General features: G+C 46.7%; 2 protein-coding genes across 5 annotated transcripts in view; one reads left to right on the top strand and one right to left on the bottom strand.

Moving 5' to 3' along the window:
* LOC115369788 (NACHT, LRR and PYD domains-containing protein 12-like) overlaps positions 1-23,064 on the bottom strand; it is a 322,926-nt gene that overhangs the window by 20,677 nt on the left and 279,185 nt on the right. The window lies entirely within an intron of this gene.
* The window catches only part of dgkd (diacylglycerol kinase delta), a 46,242-nt gene continuing 25,573 nt past the window's right edge, over positions 2,396-23,064 (top strand). For 2 of the 4 annotated variants that reach the window (XM_030066536.1, XM_030066537.1), the window contains exons 1-7: positions 2,396-2,549; positions 8,875-8,985; positions 10,483-10,563; positions 18,979-19,083; positions 20,336-20,468; positions 21,224-21,330; positions 22,928-23,053. In XM_030066536.1, coding sequence (XP_029922396.1) covers positions 2,415-2,549; positions 8,875-8,985; positions 10,483-10,563; positions 18,979-19,083; positions 20,336-20,468; positions 21,224-21,330; positions 22,928-23,053 — 798 coding nt within the window. In that variant the 5' untranslated portion in view covers positions 2,396-2,414. Of the gene's footprint in view, positions 2,550-2,671; positions 2,772-2,886; positions 3,063-8,874; positions 8,986-10,482; positions 10,564-18,978; positions 19,084-20,335; positions 20,469-21,223; positions 21,331-22,927; positions 23,054-23,064 lie in introns of those variants that run through there. The other 2 variants (XM_030066539.1, XM_030066538.1) reach the window with 2 other exon arrangements.

A 23,064-nucleotide genomic window follows, 5' to 3' on the forward strand; every position in this document is an offset into this window, starting at 1 on the left:
CTGATTTGCCTGCTGAGCTCTGAGATGGAGAACAGTCATGGACAGTCAGAGATCCTCATCTCACCTCTTAGCTTTGGTCTGGCTGTCATGTTCCCCAGACAGAGTGCTTTCAGAGGCAGGGAGCCCCTCCTCTCTCTCCTCACACACATCCATAGCCGAGCCGACACCTTGACACAAACACAGCGGCTGATTGATGACAACAAGCTTTCCATGACAGGATGTGTGCTGTCTTCCTGTCAGCACCATGTCACATATACAGAGTGGACGTAACACTCAGAGCAGCCGCCCTTTACATCAAACCCACTGAGCAGCTTCATCTACAGAGGACTTTGAATCCTCTGGGACTCTTCACACATGGACCGCCAGCAGCTCACATCTACAAAGCTCTCATTCCAGCCTCGCAGCAAAATTCACTGCATTTAGTTTGATTAAAATAATTATTTCATTATTTACTTATTTGCACATTTGTTTATTTTGCCAATTTTCTCAGAATTGTTTTGTTGATAATTTCTTTTGCATGTATAATTATTATGTATTTAATTATTTTTAATCGTTTTGCTACTTTTCAGGTCATTTCTTGCTCATTTGCTTGTCGAGTGAATTTTCTCAGGTTTCAAAGTATTCATACTGAAACAGGTGATAGAAGTGTAAAATATAATATACCAGCTGAAAGAAGTGGCTCTGGTGGTGTATCAACAGTAGATAAAACAAACAAGGCAAGTTCAGCCTGTCAGACCGGTTTGTTCCTGCATTTTTCAAAATGAAACGAATTCAGATTACAGCTCACCTGACACAGACTTTCATCAGCAGTAAAACACACAGGTAAAACATTTCAGACAAAGATGATTTTGTCCTCAGTCAACATTAAATATCATGACATGATGAATATTTAGATGCTGAAACACGTTGACCCCGTTTTGAAAGCCTTTCCACATGTGCTGGTCCCAGTGTGCTCTCCAGTCCTCCAGCTCTGAAACACAATGTAGGAGCCTGTTCATCAAACATCTCTAATGATCCCTGGTCGGCTCTTTACCTGCTGAGTCACATCCACATCAAATCCAAGAGACTTTCAGCTTCACCTGGAGAGGAAACCCAGAGAGAGAAGACGCTGCTGCTTCTGCTGCCACACTGCTGACTGTGTGTGTGTGTGTGTGTGTGTGTGTGTGTGTGTGCGTGTGATGCCACCTCACAGCGATGGGCAGGGCCTCTGCACCCAACTGTACCAACCTGTTTCTAGGAGGGTGGGTGGAGAAATTCATTTGGACCAAACAAAACAGCTGAAACTCTAAAGCAACATGAAGCTCTTGACTTTCATAAATATTCAAACAACACCTGTTAAAAACCAGAGGTGTGTCCACACTGTTACGACTGAGGTGGCCCAAGTGGGGCATTAACTCAACCGAGGGTGGCACCAAGCCAACCTAGTAATAAAAAAAAAAATTCCATTCACCATGCGTTTTCCTAAAATTCTCAAACTAATTTGTAGAGCACAGCAGTTACAGAGCAGAGAAAGCTGTGGAGAGCTGTGGGCCGGGGCGAGGCTTTCTGTCGGCCTACAGCATGATATTAATAATGTTAATGTGAAAAGCCACGGGAAACATATTCAGTTGAGGGAATTATAACAGAATGTGACACTTTGTGATGCAGATGCAGCTGTCTGATGGCTGGTGCTGTCAATGAAATATCATTCTCTGAAACATATCAGAGGAATCCTCTGATAAATGGAGTTGTAGTTTTCGTCCTGCAGGCTTCAGACTCACCACCAGAATCAAGTCGGTTAGTTCCTGAATCCCAGTACCGGGCGTCGGGTTCTGCCACTTGGTTCTTGGTTTCGTGGTTTCATGCTAACTCTCCTTATCTATACAATCATGTATATACTTCAGTTCCATCTGTATATTGTCATATTCATTACCATCTGTATATTTCACATTTCACATCTCACATCTCTTTTCCTTAGGTTAGCCCTTATTGTATATTTTTAGTTTTTAGTCTTTATAGTTTTTATTGTATATATTTAGCCTTTATTCTTTTTTATTTAACTTTATTATATGTTTCTACTGTTGCTGCTGGAACACCAGAATTTCCCTGGTTGGGATCAATAAAGTATATCTATCTATCTATCTATCTATCTATCTATCTATCTATCAGAGGGAGCAGTGGGCACGGCCAACCCTGCTGTTTCTAACACATTACTGAATGAACTTGGATATATGCATGGGATAATTATACTTTATTTTACTTTTAATTATTACACTACACACAACTCAATAGTATCAAAATAATATTAAGCCATTTTGTAGTTACACACTATGTCCACTAGATGTCACTGTGCCCCGAAGTCCTCCCCTCCTGCCCGGTCTCGGCCGCCGGGGGGCGCTCCCTGCCCTGGTGCTCCCCGGGGGTCTGACGGCAGGATGGCGGAGGCAGGGGGACCGGAGTACGCGGCCCGGTGCCCGGACGAGTCGTCGGACAGCGAACCGGAGCAGGAGCCCGGAACCCCGCAGAAACTCATCCGGAAGGTGTCCACGTCCGGCCAGATCCGGAGCAAAGTATGTGGTTCCAGTTCCGGAGCTGTAAAGGTTTATTTTATGTCTCTACAGTGTCTGTTTTCATTCAACCCCGGTGGGCCACGGCAGCACCGATACAAGCCGTTCTCTTGTGTGTGCAGCCCCGTCAGACCAGACTCCGTTTAAAAATCTGTCTGTTTAACGGTATCCTGCTCATCGGCAAAAATGCTTACCTGGAAGCACAAGTGAAAATACTTTCTCAGGGTAATATGTAACACTCTTCAAATCGGCACACACCCAATAAACCCACAGCGATTATCTATGTATAAGTTTTCAATGTCCACAGCTGGTTTGACGTTTACTCTCGTAACCCTCCGCCGCGGTGCGCTGTCACTTCGTGAGCAGTTTGAACGACTTAAAGAAATCGACGTTTTATTGAAATAGTTGTTGTTACTGTGGATGGTGTGTCTGCCGAATTAATCAGTGAACACCAATGGTTCTTTAAAAGCCCTAAAGTCTTGTTTTACTAGCCGTGGACGTTTGCCTATAAGCGAGGTAAGTGTGAAGTGACAGATTTGTGTATGGAGTCTGGGCCTCCGTGTGCGCAGCAGAGAACTTCATGTTCTGGGGTCAGGGCCACCGCAGACACACTGCCTGCGCTGCTCAAGAAAAAGACGTGGCATTCACCAAAGAAACAGAGCAGTTTAATATAGCACTTAGCGAACATGAAAAGTACTAGGCCACTTTATTCATTTACTTTGAAATTTGTACTTTTATGTCCACAGTTGTAACTGTGCATGCTGCAAACTGAACCGCTGACTTTAAATCTGTGTGAGACGTAAACACCGGGCAAAAGTTAAATCCGACCTCGGTTATTATACTAATGTTTTAATGTTTAACGTAAGTACATGGGGAAGTGTTGAGCAAACAGAAAACTGTGAGAGAAAGGGCTCTTCCGTCTGCTTAGCGGTGTTAGCAGGCTATGCTAACGGATGCTAACCACGGGGGTCGCAGGCCTGGCGTGAAGCCCCGCCGTTTCCCACCGCTGTCCCCCCGCCGAGGCAGCCCGCACGGCGGCGTGACGGCTGTGTTCACGCCGGAGACAGAGAGCAGAGTGGCGGCTTGAATAAGGGACAACTTTACGGTTATTTTCGTGTTTCGGATGTGGCGTTCAGGATCACCATCACTCCGCATAACGGTGCTGTGTGTGAGTTCACAGCTTTAATGTGACTTACTAACTCTGCCTCGTTACACATTTTTACGTTTATATATGCATATATATGCAGGCATGCCTCCAATCACAGGCCAGGTGTTTCTCCGCTCCACTCCTGCATTCACGTGGATCTCCGCTGTAAATCAGCCGGATAACGGTGCATTCACTGTTTATCAACGCAGGCTGCTGTGCTGCCTTCAGGTGCTCCGCAAACGCTCGGAAATACTAACGCCAGGTCAGCGTAGCGCTCTCAGTGGAGCCATAGCAACCAAATAGACACTGAAACACATTATTATCTTTGGGGTCACGTTAACTCCGTTGACTGATTAACGTCTCAAAACACGTGTTTAGCATCGTTCTGTTCTTTTGCTTCATATTTAATGGCTTAAGTAATAAAAAAAATCCATAACAAATTTATATTTGTATTTAGGCGTAATTAGCCCATTATTGTTATATATTTTCCCTTTCTTATAAATTCATTTTATTAGCCTGTATCTGTGTGAACAGAGCTAAAATAAACATGTTTGTTGTAAATTTGTGGGCATGTAAAGCCCTGTGAGGCTGTTAACAGTGATATTGGGCTCTAAATAACCTTGAACTTGAAATCCATAATAAGAGCTAGATGTTTAACTGGAAAAAGGTCTCAGCAGGGCGCAGACCTCCATTCGCTGAGGACTGATGCTTCAGTCTGGAATTCAGGAAACGTACTTGCAGAATTCAGTTTTGACTGGCAGGAAACATGAATCCACTTCAGTTGGTGTTGACACAGTCCCATCCATTACCACCCTGCAGTCATGTGACCTTTCCTCATTAGCATAATTTGCATAAATGATGTAAAATTAGGTCAACATTAGGAAATGGCTGTGTTTTCACTGTTAGTTTAGAAAGGAGAGCTGAGAGTCTCAGTCTGTGTGTGGAGTCCTGCAGCCACATGGCATTTCAGATTACTGCATTTTTATACATTTTATCTTTTTTTTTTTTTTACTTCTGGACATCACAATCATGGATTTAGACTCTTAATCACCTTTGCAAGTTCACTAGACGCAAAATCACAGCCGTTTCCAGTTTTTGGTGATTTATTAGCTCATTATGCTAATTACTCAAATTTATCAATCAAGGTGACTTCCATCCACTGAGCCTGTTGGCATTTCAGTCCCAAAACTTTAGCAGAAACAGCATTACTCCAGTAGAGATCTCCAGAGGACTAATTGTTTTTGGTGTTGCTTTAACATAGGAATAATAAAAAAAAAAACACCTGTTCACCTGTTGTTCTGAACTCATTAATATTTTGCATAATTTTTGTTTCCCATCTCGTTGGGTGTGCACCCAGATTGCGATCAGGATATTTCCGACGGCCCCTGAATGCAGCGTCAGCGTGACGTGGACGTCTGAGTCAGAGGCCACAGGAAGTCGGTTTGGCCAAATAAAGAGATGTTTAGGTTTAAATGAAGCTCAGGATCAGTCTGGGGATTTGTAGGAAACAAGACGAGGTCAGCCCTGTTCGCTGCTCCCCAGACAATGAACCCTTTTAATTTGGTGACCTGTCCTCTAGCGCCACCCGTTGACCAAAATGTCAGTTTCTGTATTGAATCTAATCAGCATATTGATGTGATATTTGTTATTTCAGTCATGCTCCTCAGAGGATGATCCTTCTTGATTTTTAAATGTTGGTCTTTTCAGCACAGTGTTGAAATGTGTCGGGCAGATTTCAGTGAAATGTGGGAAACGCCTTCACACGACCCACAGCTTTCACCCTGTGACCTTCCTCTAGCGCCACCCTCAGGTCAAACCTTTGGCTCATCCAGCATATATTTAAAGGAGCGCTCCACCACTGAAGTGCACTTTTGAAAACTCGAGGATTCCACAGGACTGTTTTTGATTATTATTTATCTTTGTTTTATTTTATTTTTATTTTTACATTTTTCAGCTCGCCAGAATTTAGCTGATCAGCTGATTTAATCAAGAGGCATGAAGGAAGTGAAGCAAAATGGAAGTTTTAACAAACAGTTTTGAAAAAGCGCTGAACACTGCGCGCATGCACACACACACACACACACACACACACAAAGTGCTCACTAACAAACTCTCCTTGCTTATGGCTTTAAACACAACGCTGAACCGAAATCCCAGCGTGACCTGAACGCACCGCCGTCACGTCAACATCGACCCAACACAGAGAGGACGGTGGAAACCCAGAGACACACACACACACACACACACACACACACACACACACACCCCTCTGGCTCTCGCCTCGAGGGAAGCTACAGGCGCATTTGTGTGTGTGTGTGTGTGTGTGTGTGTGTGTGTGTGTGTGTGTGTGTGTGTGTGTCAGGATATCCTGTTGAGTTCCTGTCAGACAGGAAGTGGCGGCGGCGTGGCAGCAGATGCAGGGAAGATGCATTTCCATTCTTGTCATTTTAAACATGAAATAACAGCAAAATGAGGAGAAAACAGCCAAACAAAAGAAAACAAACAAAACAACAAACCTGTCAGAAAAATGACAAGAAAACCATTTTTGTAAAGATTAAAATGATTTATTTAAACATATCAGTGATGCTGGACTCTGCTGGAAAAAAGTAATTAGCAAACAAACTAAAAATAGCAAAAAAGGGAAATAGTGATGCGGTAAGAAAAAAACTAGTAAATCAGCGAGAAAAATCAAAGAAAACTGTATTACTAATAATTAAAATAATGAAATGATTTATTTAAATACATCTTTGATGCTGGACTCAGTTTCTTTCAAAACTGGGAAACGACAGTTAACAAACTAACAACACATATTGTGACATATATCAAAAATATCCCAATTTGCCAGAAAATTATGAAAATGCATCCAAGTCTCGTGATTAAGTGCTCGTAATGTTTTTGTTTTTTCTGTTTTTTTTTTGACATTTAATGAATGTGCAAAAAAGTGAAGAGGAGCACAAAAAAGGCGATGAGCAAATCAGCACAAAATGAGCTGAAAATTAGCAAGAAATTTGTAAAAAGTTACCAGAAATAATTAAAAAAAAAAAAAAAGAAAATGAAAAATGGCAAAAACGTCACCAAGAAGTAAGAAAAATGTAAGAAATACAAGAAAAATATCTGTATTCATTTTAAATATATGTTTTTGATTAAATATCAAGAAAAAATGCCATCAAAATGGCAAAAAATCCCCACAGAAATTGAAAAAGAAAAAGACATGAAGTGAATTTTGTTGGGCAGCTGAACGAAAACCTTGCTGGCTGTCAGGGCTTTTATTCTGAAGTCCAGGCGGATCTGGAAGGCTTGGGAAAGTTTTGGAAGGTTTTTGAGGCGGAGCCGACTTTGATCACACTTTGACCTCCCTCCGACTGCTGATGTGACCTTCAGTGCCCTTTAGCTTAACACACACACACACACACACGCACACACACACACACACACACACACACACACACACACACACACACACACGCTCTGTATGGTCATGTGGTTTGTCACATCCTTATCTGTCTTATCTGCACCGATCAAAACACAGTTGGCAGTGTGTGTGTGTGTGTGTGTGTGTGTGTGTCAGGGGTTAACAGGGTCGACCACAGAACCACAACACAAAGTGATAAAAATGATAATAATAATAATTATACAGTGGCTTTTAAAACCTGCAGGACAAAAACAGGAAACAGAAGAAACATTTAAAGTATAACTGACTGTGTTTACAACATCTATTGCACGTCTGTCCGTCCTGGGGAGGGATCCCTCCTCTGTTGCTCCCCTGAGGTTTCTTCCTATTTTTCTCCCTGTTAAAGGGGTTTTTTAGGGAGTTGTTCCTCATCCGATGTGAGGGTCTAAGGACAGAGGATGTTGTATTTTTCTGTAAAGCCCTTTGAGACAAATTTGTATTTGTGATTCTGGGCTATACAAATAAATAAAATTGAATTGAATTGAATTGAATTGAATTGAATTGAACTGACAGAAAACAACCTGTTGGAATCAGAATCAGAATCAGAATCAGAATCCTTTATTGGCACTGTGTTCATACAATGAAAACATGATTAGGATAAATATAAATTCATATCTGTAGCATCCAATGATGAATTCCTCAGAAAAGCAGGAAAAACAGCATTTTTGTGCAGTTTTGTTCCAATCTAACGTTAGCGTCACACATCAGACTCACCAGGGTTTATTTTTTTCACTCTGACGGAGCCAGGCTAACGACTCCCATAGACTTCAAGTCTTTGTGCTAAGCTAACAGGAAATGCCACCCGCAGGAACTGAACCAGTGGACGTCCAGAGGTGGAACTGGTGTCCAACATCTGGTCCCAGTCGGGGGACGTCGGGGAAAAAAGGGATTTTGACCAAAACGTTGGAATATTCCTTTAAATGCTGGGGTGAAAATAACACGCTCCTGTTTCATTGGTCGAGAGGCAGGGTGTCCTCTGATTGGTCCGCTGTCTCGCCGTCAGAAAGTTCAGGACGAGTCTGAAAGCGCCGCCTGAGTGGAGCCGTCATGTGATCGCAGAGTTGCGTCATGTGTTACCATGGCGACAGCATCACCAGTTCGCTGTCATGACCGTGCCGCGGTACGACGGTGAAGTGTGTGTGTGTGTGTGTGTGTGTGTGTGTGTGTGTGTGTGTGCAGTAAGTCATGAAGCAGAGAGCTGATCCTGGGTCAGCGCTGACGTGAAGCTCGTCACAAGGCGATCACTGAGCCGCCGCTCCCAGCAACAAACTGTGTGTGTGTGTGTGTGTGTGTGTGTGTGTGTGTGTGTGTCAGCTGACATCAGGTCAGGCTGAGTTGCCGCCTGAAGCCTCACACACACACACACACACACACACACACACACAGCTGATTCAACAAGACATATTACCGTCAATTAAAAGTATGCAAAATAAGAATGAATAAAAGTTTAATTATTATTAATTATTACGGTCATGACAGCAGTTACTATTATTATTATTATTATTATTATCATTATTATTATTATTGTTATTGTTTTGCAGTTTGTAGCTCTGACAGCCATGAGGCAGGAAAAACCCGAATAATCATCGTCACATTTAGTTTCCTCTCTGTTTTCACGCCGCTCTCTCTCAGCTCTTAGAGAGCAGGGTCTGCAGAGCGGCGTGCAGCAGGAGGGGGGAGGGGGGAGGCGGGTTGCAGGTGGAGGTGTAACGCTCCTCTGTGTTTTCCAGACCATCCTGAAGGAGGGGAAGCTGATGAAGCAGACCAACTCGTTCCAGCGCTGGAAGAGACGCTACTTCAAACTGCGAGGCCGGACGCTGTACTACGCCCAGACCGCCAAGGTGACCTGAGATCAGCCACCAGCCACACCTGCAGACACACCTGCACCTCAAACACAAACACTAAGTCCAGCTCACAGCTCCTCAGCTGCTCCCCGTGTGGCTCCTGGCCGGCGGTTCGGGCTCACAGCGAGCAGCAGGAGCTCCTGTGTGTTTGTTCCTGTGAAGCAGCAGGACGACATGGAGAACGTCAGCGCTGTTCTCATGTTATTTACCCTCGTTTGACCCTTAACCCCCCCCCCCCCCCCCCCCCCCGCCCACACCGCCCCACCCCAACACTCCCTCAGAAAAACACCGGCTCTTAGAGGGTTCATCAAAACGCTCTCTGGTTCTCCAGAGAACCATCAGCAGCTGAAGAACCTCTTTCTTTAGGGGCTGGTTCTCCACACACTCTCTGTGGTTCTTTAAAGTGCTAAAGGTTCTTCATGTTTATTTGGTGGCGGCAGCAGCTAACAATTCTTCTCCTTTAGATTAATGTGCAGATTATTTCCTCAGTGAGTGGATTAATGTCTCGCTCCATCAGAAAACAGGCAGAGAGGCTGCAGGTTTTCATCCCAACCACAAACTCCACCAGGTGGTTTCACTGATTGGCTCCTCCTCTCTGCCTGCAGGTGAGCTGACCAGTCAAACCACCTGGTGGAGTTTGTGGTTGGGATGAAAACCTGCAGCCTCTCGGGCTCCACAGCTCGTGGTTGCCTACCCCTTTTGTATCGCATAACTCATAAGAACCATTTTTGGTTCCACTTAGCACCTTTATTTTTCAGTGAATCAGACAGAATGAACGACAGGACGACCTGTCACCTGCCGGATGGACGGTTTTCTTTCCAGAAGCTTGAAGCCTGATGGACAGAAAAAAATGAAGCCATCTGGCGTCTCTCGTAAATCTAAATATGGCATGTTTTACATAACCCAAGCTGAAGTCGTTTTTTGCCCAGTGAACGTGTAACATCTGCATCTGCCAGTGGGCCTTCACAATAAGAGCAGGCATAATAATGAAATGTGTGTTCCACTACAGGAAAGAGTTCATGTTCTGTGCAGTTAAGTGGAAAGAAACACATGCACATTAAAGTAACTGGGAAACAGCAACATGTCAGGTATTATGTGTGCATCTCCTCATATATGAAAACTAGATAAATAAGACAACTGTTTTGAAAATTAGCTTTTCAAAACATTTGTCTTATTTATATAATATAAATATAAATGTAATATACATATAAAACAAAGTGAACAAGCTAAAAGAACTAAAATGGGAACAAGTATAGTTTAAATAAAATTACCACAGAACCACATAACTGATTATTGGCTGTGGAAAGCAAAACGTCCACAGGGACTATTTTCCCTGGCGGAGGAGGGAGCGTTTCACTCCGTCCCCAATTTCAAAATCAGAAAAATGACAAAATTGGAAACCACCGAGACACTTTGACACAGACTCACATTTTTCACAGACTTCGTAAAGGTGGAAGTCTTGAGGCTGACGCGCCGTGTGCTCTGTCTCTGCAGTCGATCATCTTTGACGAGGTGGACCTGACCGACGCCAGCGTGGCCGAGTCCAGCACCAAGAACGTCAACAACAGCTTCACGGTGAGTCCCCGCTCCTCGTTAAGGCCTCGTCAGTGTCCTTGTTAAGGCCCTGTTAGTGTCCTCGTTAAGGCCTTGTTAGTGTCCTTGTTAAGGCCCCGTTAGTGTCCTCGTTAAGGCCTCGTTAGTGTCCTCGTTAGTGTCCCCGTTAAGGCCTCGTTAGTGTCCTCGTTAGTGTCCTCGTTAAGGCCTTGTTAGTGTCCTTGTTAAGGCCCCGTTAGTGTCCTCGTTAAGGCCTTGTTAGTGTCCTTGTTAGTGTCCTCGTTAAGGCCTCATTAGTGTACTCGTTAAGGCCTCGTTAGTGTCCTTGTGGTGATTTTCCCTGGCGGAGGAGGAGGAGCAGGAGGAGGAGGAGGAGGAGGAGGAGGGAGCGTTTCAGTGTGAAAAAGTCCTGAAAAGCCAACAGTGCTGCTGCTTTTAGGAAAACTCATGTGGAGGACTTTATTGGGCTGATGGAAAACTGGAGTGAAGAAAGTGTGAAGGCTCTGAAAGTTCATGTTCATATCGTAGTGGAATGAATGGAGGAAAGGGAGGAGGAGTGATGTGGCAGCTCTGAAAGCCCACTGCTCGCTCTGGGAGGAGAGCAGAGGAACGTGAAGGAGAACCTGCAGAGGAACCTGGACGGAGCTTGAACATTTTTATATTTCCCAACATGACCTCATGACACTCACATTCGAAGTCTACCTCCTGCAGAGCTGCACGGTGTGTTTGTTTGCCTGCGCTCTGCACTAAAGCTGCATGTTAGTTCAGCAGCACCTGTGCCTGTTACCTGACGTGTGACCGAGTCGACGAGGATCCCGTCCAGGAGCGGCGGTCTGACGGGTTTTTAACGCTGATGGCTGAATTTTCATAATTTAACTGTTTGAACTGAGAAAGTAGATCCGGTCTCACCTGAACCAGATCTGCTTCTGTGAGTCGTGGATCAGCGTTGTTTGTTTTTGAGAGCAGATATCTCTCTAAGGCGGCAGCCTAGAGGAGATTATTATAATTATTATAATTTTATATTTAAACATCAGACCAGTGATGCTGGATGGATGTCAATACGTCAAAAAAAATCTCTTGACACAGCGGTCCCTTTAGGTTCAGAATGTAGATTTTGAAAAAAAAGGTTTGAAAACTGAACTGGTGGATTAATAATCTTAGTTTTCCTTCCTCCCAAGAAGCCAAATCCACATTGTTCTTTCACACCGTCCTCATTTGCATATCTTCCTCTGGGTTTTGATTTTCCATTGATTTTTGAATAGTGTCATGAATGCAACAGTGTCGGACGTTCGTGCGACATTGAGAGTCCCAGATGTCGGAGCTTTCCCGCGGCATGTGAACGCACCAGCAGACGTGAACTCGATGCAGCCACTAAACTAAATCACATGAAGTTTGTTTGCCAAAAATAAAACGTCAGGATGATGAACTTTGATAATGAAGTGAAAATGAAGTTCAGGGGAAACACTCTGATGTCTCCGAAACGCCGCGGGGCGTTCAAGTGTCTCTGCGGGAAAACAGTTACACCACCAGCACCTTCACACATCCATATTATATGTTTTTACATTTTTTTTTTCAAATGTAGCAAAGAGCTATTCGTATTTGTCCTTTTTTGCCTTCGTATGACACGAACAGAACCAGAGACAAACAGAGAAAAAAGCCTCTAATAATCATTTTTGTTAAAGTTTTTCACGTGTTGCTCCTTTAAACAGGCAGAGCCGCCTTTGATGTGTATTTATAGTCACTCTGTAACTGCAGGGTGGGGCTGCGTGTGTGTGTGTGTGTGTGTGTGTGTGTGTGTGTGTGTGTGTGTGTGTGTGTGCACTTTGTGCTGAAATCGTTGCATGGTACAGAGTTGTGTGTATATTTAGCTCTGTGTGTGTGTGTGTGTGTGTGTGTGTGTGTGTGTGTGTGTGTGTGTGTGTCACTACTCTTATCTGTTTCTCATGATGCCAAAGTACAGCCCTGCCATTCATTTTTCTGTGTGTGTATAAATACGTTTTTTGGGGTTTTTTTTTTTGGTTTTTGTTTTTTTTTTTGGATGGGCAACTTGTCTCTCTTTTTTTTCCCCTTACCTCACACACACACACACACACACACAGAGCACAGTGTGTGTGTGTGTGTGTGTGTGTGTGTGTGTAGTCTAAAGTTGTGCTTCTTTGCCCCCCCCCCAACTAGGGTCGACATAACGACAGACAGGAAGTAGGCTGAGTCATGAGGGAGGATGTGGGTGGGGCTTCGTGAGAGAGAGAGACACAGAGAGAGAGAGAGAGAGAGAGCGAGCGGCAGGCAGACAGAGAGGCAGGTCCTGAGCCGGGTTTTGGTTCAGGTCTCATTCTGGACCTGGAACCAGCAGCTGGACCACACTGGGCTCTGGGCTTGAAGCTGATCTGGTGATCCAGCTTGTGAGTTTGTGGATTAGAGGCGGCGGCCGAGCGGAGAGCGGCTTCACGTCAGCGGAGAGGATTCACAGCAACGCTCACAAACAGTAAGAGACGCTTCCTCCTCACCTCTGAGCCCGCTTTTATTCTGAAGTGTCCTAGAGAGAGAGAGAGAGACAGGGCAGAGAGACAGGGCAGAGAGGGGACTGAGGTCGGATTCGAACCCCTCACCCTGCGGTCAGGCCTCAGCCTCGACGTGTTGCTCGCTCTACCAGGTGAGCGAGCGGACGCAAAGTTTCCCTCATTTCTGTCAAAAAAAATAAATAAAATGAAACATCTACTTCAGAAGATGCATTGTTTTTTAGGCTTTTAATTTGAAATGCTGTGCATTAAACTTCTGAACAAAATTTCCTTCATTTCTGTCAAAAATATATGTATTTATAAATAAATCACTAATTCAGAAGATGCATTTTTTGCTAGTTATCTGATCACGTTCTTTTTTTTTTTTTTCATTTACTAATTTCTTGTAAAATCTTAGGTCATTTCTTGTAACACTAGAAAGTATTACTGGGGGAAAACTATGAAATGAATGGCAATTAAAGATAAAATTGAATAGAATAAAAATATATTTAAAAATGTTTAAAAATTATGAAAACGAAATAGAATATATTTTTTAAAAATTACAACACGCTGTGTTCATAATTATTGTGGGTAAATTGCTACTTCAGAAGATGATTTTTTTTAGGCTTTTATTGTGTGTGATTAAACCCCCCGGGCCAAATGTCCTTCATTTCTGTCAAAAAAAATTAAAAAATAAAAATAAATAATATATAAATAATAATAAACTGCTACTTCAGAAGATGTATTTTTTCATAGAAAGTGTTCAGTGAATTAAAAATCCTAACCCTTACATTAAAATTGGAAAAAAAAAAAAAAAAAGTGGAGAAAAACGCTTGACTTTCTCTCCTTCACCAAAATGACAGGATGAAGGAGGTGAAGGAGTGAAAATCACATCAAGAGAAGAAGAAGAAGCAGAGCTGACAGACTTTTATTTTGGTCGGTTTGGTTGAGGTTGTCTGGTTTTCTGAGGGGAGAGCGAGGATTTTTAACGAGAGTTTTCCAACTGAGACACAAGAATGGAGAGAGGGAGGAGGAGGAGGAGGAGGAGGAGGCGGAGGGGGAAACAGAGGAGAGGCTTCAGGAGTAAAGCCAGGAAAAAAATGTCAGGAATGATGGAGAGAAAGAGGAAACAGTAAAAGGCCTGTTTTCTGTGAGCCTGTGTGTTTGTGTGTGTGTGTGTGTGTGTGTTTGTGTGTGTGTGTGTGTGTGTGTGAGAGAGAGAGAGAGACAGAGAGAGAGAGAGAGGTTATGGCTTGTCTGCCGTCATTCTGACGTTGTTTCTCATCGGCCGAGCAATGCTGACGTCGCCGTGTGTGAGAGAGTTTATATGTCACGGGGTGTTGTTAGTGTGTGTGTGTGTGTGTGTGTGTGTGTGTGTGTGAGCTCTAGTCTGTCTAGTCTTTATTTTTAGTCTGTGTGTGGTTCAGTATGCAAGTGTTTGTGTCTAAGTAGGTCTGTATGTGTTTGTAAGAGTGTGTGTGTGTGTGTCAGTTTTTGTATTTTTTTTCTGTATTTTCATCGTCGCAGTGAAAAGAGGCAGGAGGGAAATAAATGAGAGAAGCAACAGCCAGGTCTGCTCAGGTCCAGAGGTCACAGGTCAGAGGTCACAGGTCACAGGTCAGAGGTCAGGAGCCTGGCCGTTATCCTGGGTTCAGAGCTGAGCATGAAGAAGGTGAGCAGAGCAGCGTTCTCTCTGTCAGTGAAGGAACAGCTCCCGTCCAGGTAGCACGACACAAACCAGCTCCTGATGAAACCAGAGTCCAGCTCCAGCTGAGTCCAGGTCCAGCTGAGTCCAGCTCCAGCTGAGTCCAGGTCCAGGTCCAGCTGAGTCCAGGTCCAGCTGAGTCCAGGTCCAGCTGAGTCCAGGTCCAGGTCCAGCTGAGTCCAGGTCCAGCTGAGTCCAGGTCCAGGTCCAGCTGAGTCCAGGTCCAGCTGAGTCCAGGTCCAGCTGAGTACAGGTCCAGCTGAGTCCAGGTCCAGGTCCAGCTGAGTCCAGGTCCAGCTGAGTCCAGGTCCAGGTCCAGCTGAGTCCAGGTCCAGCTCCAGCTGAGTCCAGGTCCAGGTCCAGCTGAGTCCAGGTCCAGGTCCAGCTGAGTCCAGGTCCAGCTGAGTCCAGGTCCAGCTGAGTCCATCTGAGTCCAGGTCCAGCTGAGTCCAGGTCCAGCTCCAGCTGAGTCCAGGTCCAGGTCCAGCTCCAGCTCCAGCTGAGTCCAGGTCCAGCTGAGTCCACGTCCAGGTCCAGCTGAGTCCAGGTCCAGCTCCGGCTGAGTCCAGGTCCAGCTCCGGCTGAGTCCAGGTTCAGCTGAGTCCAGGTCCAGGTCCAGCTGAGTTAGGTCCGGCTGAGTCAAGGTCCAGGTCCGGCTGAGTCCAGGTCCAGGTGTGGCTGAGTCCAGTTCCAGCTGAGTCCAGGTCCAGGTCCAGCTGAGTCAGGTCCGGCTGAGTCCAGGTCCAGCTGAGTCCAGGTCCAGGTCCAGGTGCAGCTGAGTCCAGGTCCAGGTCCAGCTGAGTCCAGCTCCAGCTGAGTCCAGGTCCAGCTGAGTCCACATCCAGGTCCAGCTGAGTCCAGGTCCAGCTCCAGCTGAGTCCAGGTCCAGGTCCAGCTGAGTCCAGGTCCAGCTCCAGCTGAGTCCAGGTCCAGGTCCAGCTGAGTCCAGGTCCAGGTCCAGCTGAGTCCAGGTCCAGCTGAGTCCAGGTCCAGCTGAGTCCAGGTCCAGCTCCAGCTGAGTCCAGGTCCAGGTCCAGCTCCAGCTCCAGCTGAGTCCAGGTCCAGCTGAGTCCACGTCCAGGTCCAGCTGAGTCCAGGTCCAGCTCCGGCTGAGTCCAGGTCCAGCTCCGGCTGAGTCCAGGTTCAGCTGAGTCCAGGTCCAGGTCCAGCTGAGTTAGGTCCGGCTGAGTCAAGGTCCAGGTCCGGCTGAGTCAAGGTCCAGGTCCGGCTGAGTCCAGTTCCAGCTGAGTCCAGGTCCAGGTCCAGCTGAGTACAGGTCCGGCTGAGTCCAGGTCCAGCTGAGTCCAGGTCCAGGTCCAGCTGAGTCCAGGTCCAGGTGCAGCTGAGTCCAGGTCCAGGTCCAGCTGAGTCCAGCTCCAGCTGAGTCCAGGTCCAGCTGAGTCCACATCCAGGTCCAGCTGAGTCCAGGTCCAGCTCCAGCTGAGTCCAGGTCCAGCTCCGGCTGAGTCCAGGTCCAGGTCCAGCTGAGTCCAGGTCCAGCTGAGTCCAGGTCCAGGTCCAGCTGAGTCCAGGTCTAACTGAGTCCAGGTCCAGGTCCAGCTGAGTCCAGGTCCAGCTGAGTCCAGGTCCAGGTCCAGCTGAGTCAGGTCCGGCTGAGTCAAGGTCCAGGTCCGGCTGGGTCCAGGTCCAGGTCCGGCTGAGTCCAGTTCCAGCTGAGTCCAGGTCCAGGTCCAGCTGAGTCAGGTCCGGCTGAGTCCAGGTCCAGCTGAGTCCAGGTCCAGGTCCAGCTGAGTCAGGTCCGGCTGAGTCCAGGTCCAGCTGAGTCAGGTCCGGCTGAGTCCAGGTCCAGCTGAGTCAGGTCCGGCTGAGTCCAGATCCGGCTGAGTCCAGGTCCAGGTCCAGCTGAGTCCAGGTCCAGCTGAGTCCAGGTCCGGCTGAGTCAAGGTCCAGGTCCGGCTGAGTCCATGTCCAGGTCCGGCTGAGTCCAGTTCCAGCTGTGTCCAGGTCCAGGTCCAGCTGAGTCAGGTCCGGCTGAGTCCAGGTCCAGGTCCAGCTGTTTCAGGTCCTGCTGAGTCCAGGTCCAGCTGAGTCAGGTCCAGCTGAGTCCAGGTCCGGCTGAGTCCAGGTCCGGCTGAGTCCAGGTCCAGGTCCAGGTCCAACTTAGTCCAGGTCCAGCTCCAGCTGAGTCAAGTCCAGGTCCGGCTGAGTCCAGGTCCAGGTCCAGCTTAGTCCAGGTCCAGGTCCAGCTGAGTCCAGGTCCAGCTGAGTCCAGATCCAGCTGAGTCCAGGTCCAGCTGAGTCAAGTCCAGGTCCAGCTGAATCCAGGTCCAGCTGAGTCAGGTCCAGCTGAGTCCAGGTCCAAGTTCAGATGAGTCCAGGTCCAGCTGAGTCCAGGTCCGGCTGAGTCCAGGTCCAGGTCCAGCTGAGTCCAGGTCCAGGCTGTTGGTGGTCCTGGTCCGGCCTGCCTCCCTGAGTCCTCCAGGGCCTCTCAGATCCTCTGCTGCTGCTTCTGAAAAGACAAACTGTCACAGAAACAGGAGAATCGTCAGCCAAGAGGTTTAGAGCGGGTTCCTCCCCGAGGAGGACCAGGAGCTGCAGCTCTGTTTGTTTTCAGTTTCTCTCTCAGTCGCTGCTTTAAAGGAATATTCCACCATTTTGGGCAAAATTGCCCTTTTCCTTTTCCTGACTTCCCCAGACTGAGACAAGATTTCACAGTCAGACGCCTCAGAGCTGCTGGGAGGTTGACTTTTTCACTCTGAAGGAGCCAGGCTAACGACTCCCATAGACTTCAAGTCTTTATGCTAAGCTAACAGGTAATGCTACCCACAGGAACTGAACCGCTGGACGTCCAGAGGTGGACATGGTGTCCAACATCTGGTCTCAGTCTGGGGACGTCGGGAAAATAAAAAGGCATTTTGAACCAGAACGGTGGAGTTTTCCTTTAAGATCAGTTCTGTTCACAGCCGCTGCTCAACACGAGCAGACAAACAAACAAACAAACAAACAAACAAACAAACAAATAAATTTACAAGCAAAATGTGAGAAGGAAGTGACGAGCCGGAGTAGTGAAGCACGAACTCAGTGGCCCTTTTTACACAGCGGAAAAGGACTACTTTATGTGTGTGTGTGTGTGTGTGTGCGCGTGTGTGTGTGTGTTTCTATTTCTGTCAGTGTGGGAACAGAGGCTCTTTGTGGAGCAGCTGGACAGGAAGTGGAAGTCGACGTTGTTTCGCTGGAAATGAGCACTCGTGGAGACACACTTTCACACACACACACACACACACACACACACCTCACACGTACAACTTGTGATCCAGTCATTCACTCATCCATCACAACACACACACACACACACACACAGCCCAGTGTGTCGTGTTTTATTCTAACATTGCTAATATCTGACAGTTCATAATAATAATAATAATAATAATAATAATAATAATAACTATGGTAATCTTGAGACTGTGTTTAAAAGCGGTGTGGGCGGAGCATCGTGTTTGTGGGCGGAGCAAAGAGTGTAAAAGCAGTGTGGGCAGAGTGTTTGTTTTTGTTAATTATTGTCACCGTGACGACGGAGGTCCTCTCACCTTAACCGAGTGTTTCCGGTGCCTGAACCTCACCGCGCTGCGAGCGCTTTGCCGCCAGCAGGGGGCGCTGATCTGGCTCACGTGAGAGGAGCAAGCCGCCTGCCTGCTCGTCTTTTTAAATGTGAAGTTCCAGAGGAGCTCGCTGTCCGTCAGTCGCCTCCCGCCGCTCGAATCTCCACAGACGCAGCATCACGAGGCGCCGCTTCCTGGGGGCGTGGCCTCCGCTCGCTGCCATCAGCTCAGAGGCCGACCTTTACCTCCCTGTCCACAACACGGAGGCCAGCGGAGCCGTGACCCCGCATGAGCCCGGATCCCCCCGACGTCTCGTCCCGTGTGGAGTTTTGGATCAAAGAGTTTAAACGACCTCACACGACCTCCGCTTCCTGTCAGACAGTGACATCATCCTGCCCGAGTGGCTGCGAATCAAAATTTCAACCAGTAAAACCTTTAATCTTTAATTATACCCGCTCATCCACCTGTCCCTTCAAAATAAAAGTCTGTGTCTCTCGCACATTGAGATCCGTGTCCCGCCCACGCTTCCACTTCATGGGATCTTTAAATCACAGATCACAGACTGTTTTTGGCTCCACAGATTGCAGATTGTGATTTTCTCATCACAATATACATTTCTCCTTCTCTCTGCCTGTCTGCCTGTCTCTCTGTCTGCCTGTCTGTCTGTCTGCAGGTCATCACCCCCTGCAGGCGTTTGATTCTGTGTGCTGACAACAGGAAGGAGATGGAGGAGTGGATGGCAGCGCTGCGCAGCGTGCAGAACAGACAGCACTACGAGGTACCCGCCTGTCTGCCTGTCTGTCTGCCTGTCTGTTTGCCTGTCTGTCTGCCTGTCTGTCTGTTTGCCTGTCTGTCTGTCTGTCTGCCTGTCTGTCTGCCTGTCTGTCTGTCTGTTCTTCACAGTTTTTTTTTTTTTGGTTAATTGTTTGTTTATTTATTTATCTATTCTTTATTTCATTCATTTATAAAAGAAAAGAACAATTTAATTTAAATACAAACGTTCCCAGATCGTGGCTCGCTGGCCAAGAGTGCGCACCGTGTACCCGACCGCAGCGCCCGGGGTTCGAATCCGACCTCAGGTCCTTTGCTGCATGTCGTCCCCTCCCCTTTCCTGTCTCTCTCCACTGTCACTGTCAAATAAAGCAGAAATGCCAAACAAAACAAAAAAAATCCTTAAAAAAAAAAAAAAAAAACACCACCATGGCATATCGAGGCCACTGTGGGGAAAAAAACGTTTATATCCTGAGGAAAAAACTTGAAAATTCTGAGATTTTAAAGCCACACATGTATGAGAGAAAACTTGGAAAAATCAGATTTCTGTCCTCTCTTCTCCTTCCTGTCATAATCTCAGATTCTCAGAGTTTTTTTCTTGAAAATGTACCGTTTTAATGGGACTGACACAAAGACACCAAGGGGCTCAGGGCGCTGGCAGACTCCAGGTGTCTGTTTCTTCTGTGTCAGTAGAGTTACAGCTCAAAGAGAAATGTTGCAGAGGCCCTCCCTTCAGAAAACAGCATCAAAAGGCCTTTAGCAGGGTGTCGCAGCAGGAACGGCTGCAGCACGTCCGCCCGTGTGTCATTAACCCGTCTGCCAGGTGAAAATTAAAGGCTTTTTGATCCTGTTTGCTAAACCGAGTGCCTTTGCAACATTTCTCTTTGAATTTGACCATTTTAATGTCAGAGAATATAATGAGTTTTTTTCTAGTGCACTGCAAAAACTCAAAATCTTCCCAAGAATATTTGTCTCATTTCTAGTCAAAATACCTCATTACACTTAAAATAAGACATGATCACCTCAGAAGTAACTTGTTTTTAGACAATTTTGTTTAGTAATGAGATATTTTGACTAGAAATGAGACGAATATTCTTGGTAAGATTTTGAGTGTTTGCAGTGTAAATTTACAACTTGAGCTCTTAAATAATCAGTTTGTTCATTGTTGTTAATTAGTTCCTTAGTGACTCAGTTAATCGGTCAGTCAGTTGACTGTGTGTGTGTGTGTGTGTGTGTGTGTGTTTGTGTGTGTGTGTCAGTCCACTCAGTACAGCATGGATCACTTCAGTGGGATGCACAACTGGTACGCCTGCTCTCACGCCCGGCCCACCTACTGCAACGTCTGCAGGGAGGCTCTGTCCGGAGTGACATCACACGGCCTGTCCTGCGAAGGTACACACACACACACACACACACACACACACACACACTCTGCATACATGTGTCATGACTCAGTCTCCTTGTTTAGTTCAGTTTATGTTGGCTGGGCTCCACACACACACACACACACACACACACACACACACACACACACACACTGTCATGGTGTCATCTCCAAAGCTCTGCTAGGCCTTTTTGGGAGAAAACTGGGCTTCAGTGTGTGTGTGTGTGTGTGTGTGTGTGTGTGTGTGTGTGAACCCAGAGGATCCAGAGCTGCAAACGGTCCGATTCAGACTCGCGGGTCCTTCAGGCTTCTCGGTGAGGCTCCTGGATCCTCACCGAGAAGTGAGGACTTCTGCTATGATTTACTGGGATTTCTGTTTTTTGATTTCTCGTCTGGTTTATGGTTTAAGGTTTTGAAGCCGCTCCCCGGTCCAGAGTCCGGCTGAAAAATAATGTGGCTGGAGAAAAAGACTGAAAACCCTTTTTTACTGACGATGTGTACACAGAACAAAACAACTGATTGAGAAAAATATTTGTATTGGAAAGAAATTTTAAATGTATACACACATACATTATCCAGTCAGCTCCATTTAGTTTTCATTACATTTTGAAAGACGGACATTTTCAGCTTCATTTTTATGGTTTTTCTCACCTAAAACATTTGGCCCACATGTGGCTCCGCAACCCGTGTGTCACTGTGTGTGTGTGTGTGTGTCACTGTGTGTCACTGTGTGTGTGTGTGTGTGTGTGTGTGTGTGTTGCAGTGTGTAAGTTCAAGGCCCATAAGCGCTGTGCGGTGCGGGCCACCAACAACTGCAAATGGACCACGCTGGCTTCCATCGGGAAGGACATCATCGAGGACGAGGACGGGGTGAGTGGCCGGGACGCCACTGTGACATCATCAACATGAGACCGTTAGGCACTACAGACACCGCGGCGCTGCTGTGGAGCCGCCACTGACCATCACCATAGTCTTTATTTTAATCAGCCAATCATTTTTTTTATTAACTGTCAAAATGATTAAGAAATGCTTTTCACACATAATTTCATCCTAATGAAAGTCATTACCAGCGTCTGAGGAAGCACTTTTTAATCATTTCATCCCATTTTAACTCCATTTAGATTTTTTTATTTATATTTAGATTTTAATTTTAAAACGTCTACCCAAAGCATTTATTCAGTAATAAGAGACAGAGGAAAGAAAGCAAATTGGAGCATTTGTGAAGCGATAACTGTCGGTCTAATTGTCTGGTAATTGACTGAAATAATTACTCAGTTATCAGAATTATAATTCAGTTTTCTGTTGATGGACTGATCAGTTCATTTCAGCACTATTCTGATCTGATGTTTATACAGAATCTCTTTCTTCCTTTTTGCCATTTTCCTGGATTTTAAAACTGACAGTAAACGCCTTGTCTCCTCCTGTGACCTCACAGTCCATCTTTGAATTTTTTTTTTTTTTTTTAAATTTGAAAAGTGTCTTTGTTTCAATAAAAACCTGGAGATTAAGTCATTTTGGGAGGAAACGTGGTACAGGAAACGTTTTTAGGAAATTAAAAAAACAGTTTTACAATGTTCAGTTGATCTGTAGGCAAGGCACCCCTGAAAACATTTTAGTAACTGAAATAAAAATAAAAACTTAAAAAATAAAAAAACTAACAAACGATGTAGAGTTCTTACTAAATGAACTATAATAAAATCAAACAAATCAAACTAATGAGAAACTCTGAGGAAAAAATGAAATAAAAACTAATGAAAACTACTAAACTATAGTAGCGGTGCCTGCAGGGGTGTGTGTGTGTTTGGTAGCGTGTGGCCTGGGTCTGGGTTTGGGTCAGGGTCAGGTTCTGGGTGGGGGTCTGGGTCCAGGTCAGGGTCTGGGTCCGGGTCTGGGTCTGGGTCTGGGTCTGGGCCTGGGTCTGGGTCTGGGTCTGGGTCTGGGCCTTGGCCTGGGTACAGGTCTGGTCTGGGTCCGGGTCCGGGTCCGGGTCTGGGTCTGGGTCTGGGTCTGGGTCTGGGTCTGGGTCAGGCCCTGGGTGTGGGCCTGGGCCTGGGTCTGGGTCTGGGTCTGGGGGTCTGGGTCCAGGTCTGGGTCTGGGTCTGGGTCTGGGTCTGGGTCCGGGTCTGGGTCTGGGTCAGGCCCTGGGTCTGGGTCTGGGTCTGGGTCAGGCCCTGGGTGTGGGCCTGGGCCTGGGTCTGGGTCTGGGTCCAGGTCTGGTCTGGGTCTGGGTCCGGGTCTGGGTCTGGGCCTTGGTCTGGGTCTGGGTCTGGGTCTGGGTCTGGGCCTGGGCCTGGGTCCAGGTCTGGGTCTGGGTCTGGGTCAGGGTCCAGGTCAGGGCCTGGGTCTGGTCTGGGGGTCTGGGGGTCTGGGTCAGGCCCTGGGTCCAGGTCTGGGTCAGGGTCCAGGTCTGGGTCTGGGTCAGGATCCATGTCTGGTCTGGGTCTGATCTGGCTCTCTCTCCTGGCAGGTGTCCATGCCTCACCAGTGGCTGGAGGGGAACCTGCCGGTGTCGGCCAAGTGCAGTGTGTGTGATAAGACGTGCGGCAGCGTGCTGCGGCTGCAGGACTGGAGGTGTCTGTGGTGCAAAGCCATGGTGAGACGCTG

Source organism: Myripristis murdjan, chromosome 13 (genome assembly GCF_902150065.1).
Source record: "Myripristis murdjan chromosome 13, fMyrMur1.1, whole genome shotgun sequence".
NCBI lineage: Eukaryota > Metazoa > Chordata > Actinopteri > Holocentriformes > Holocentridae > Myripristis > Myripristis murdjan.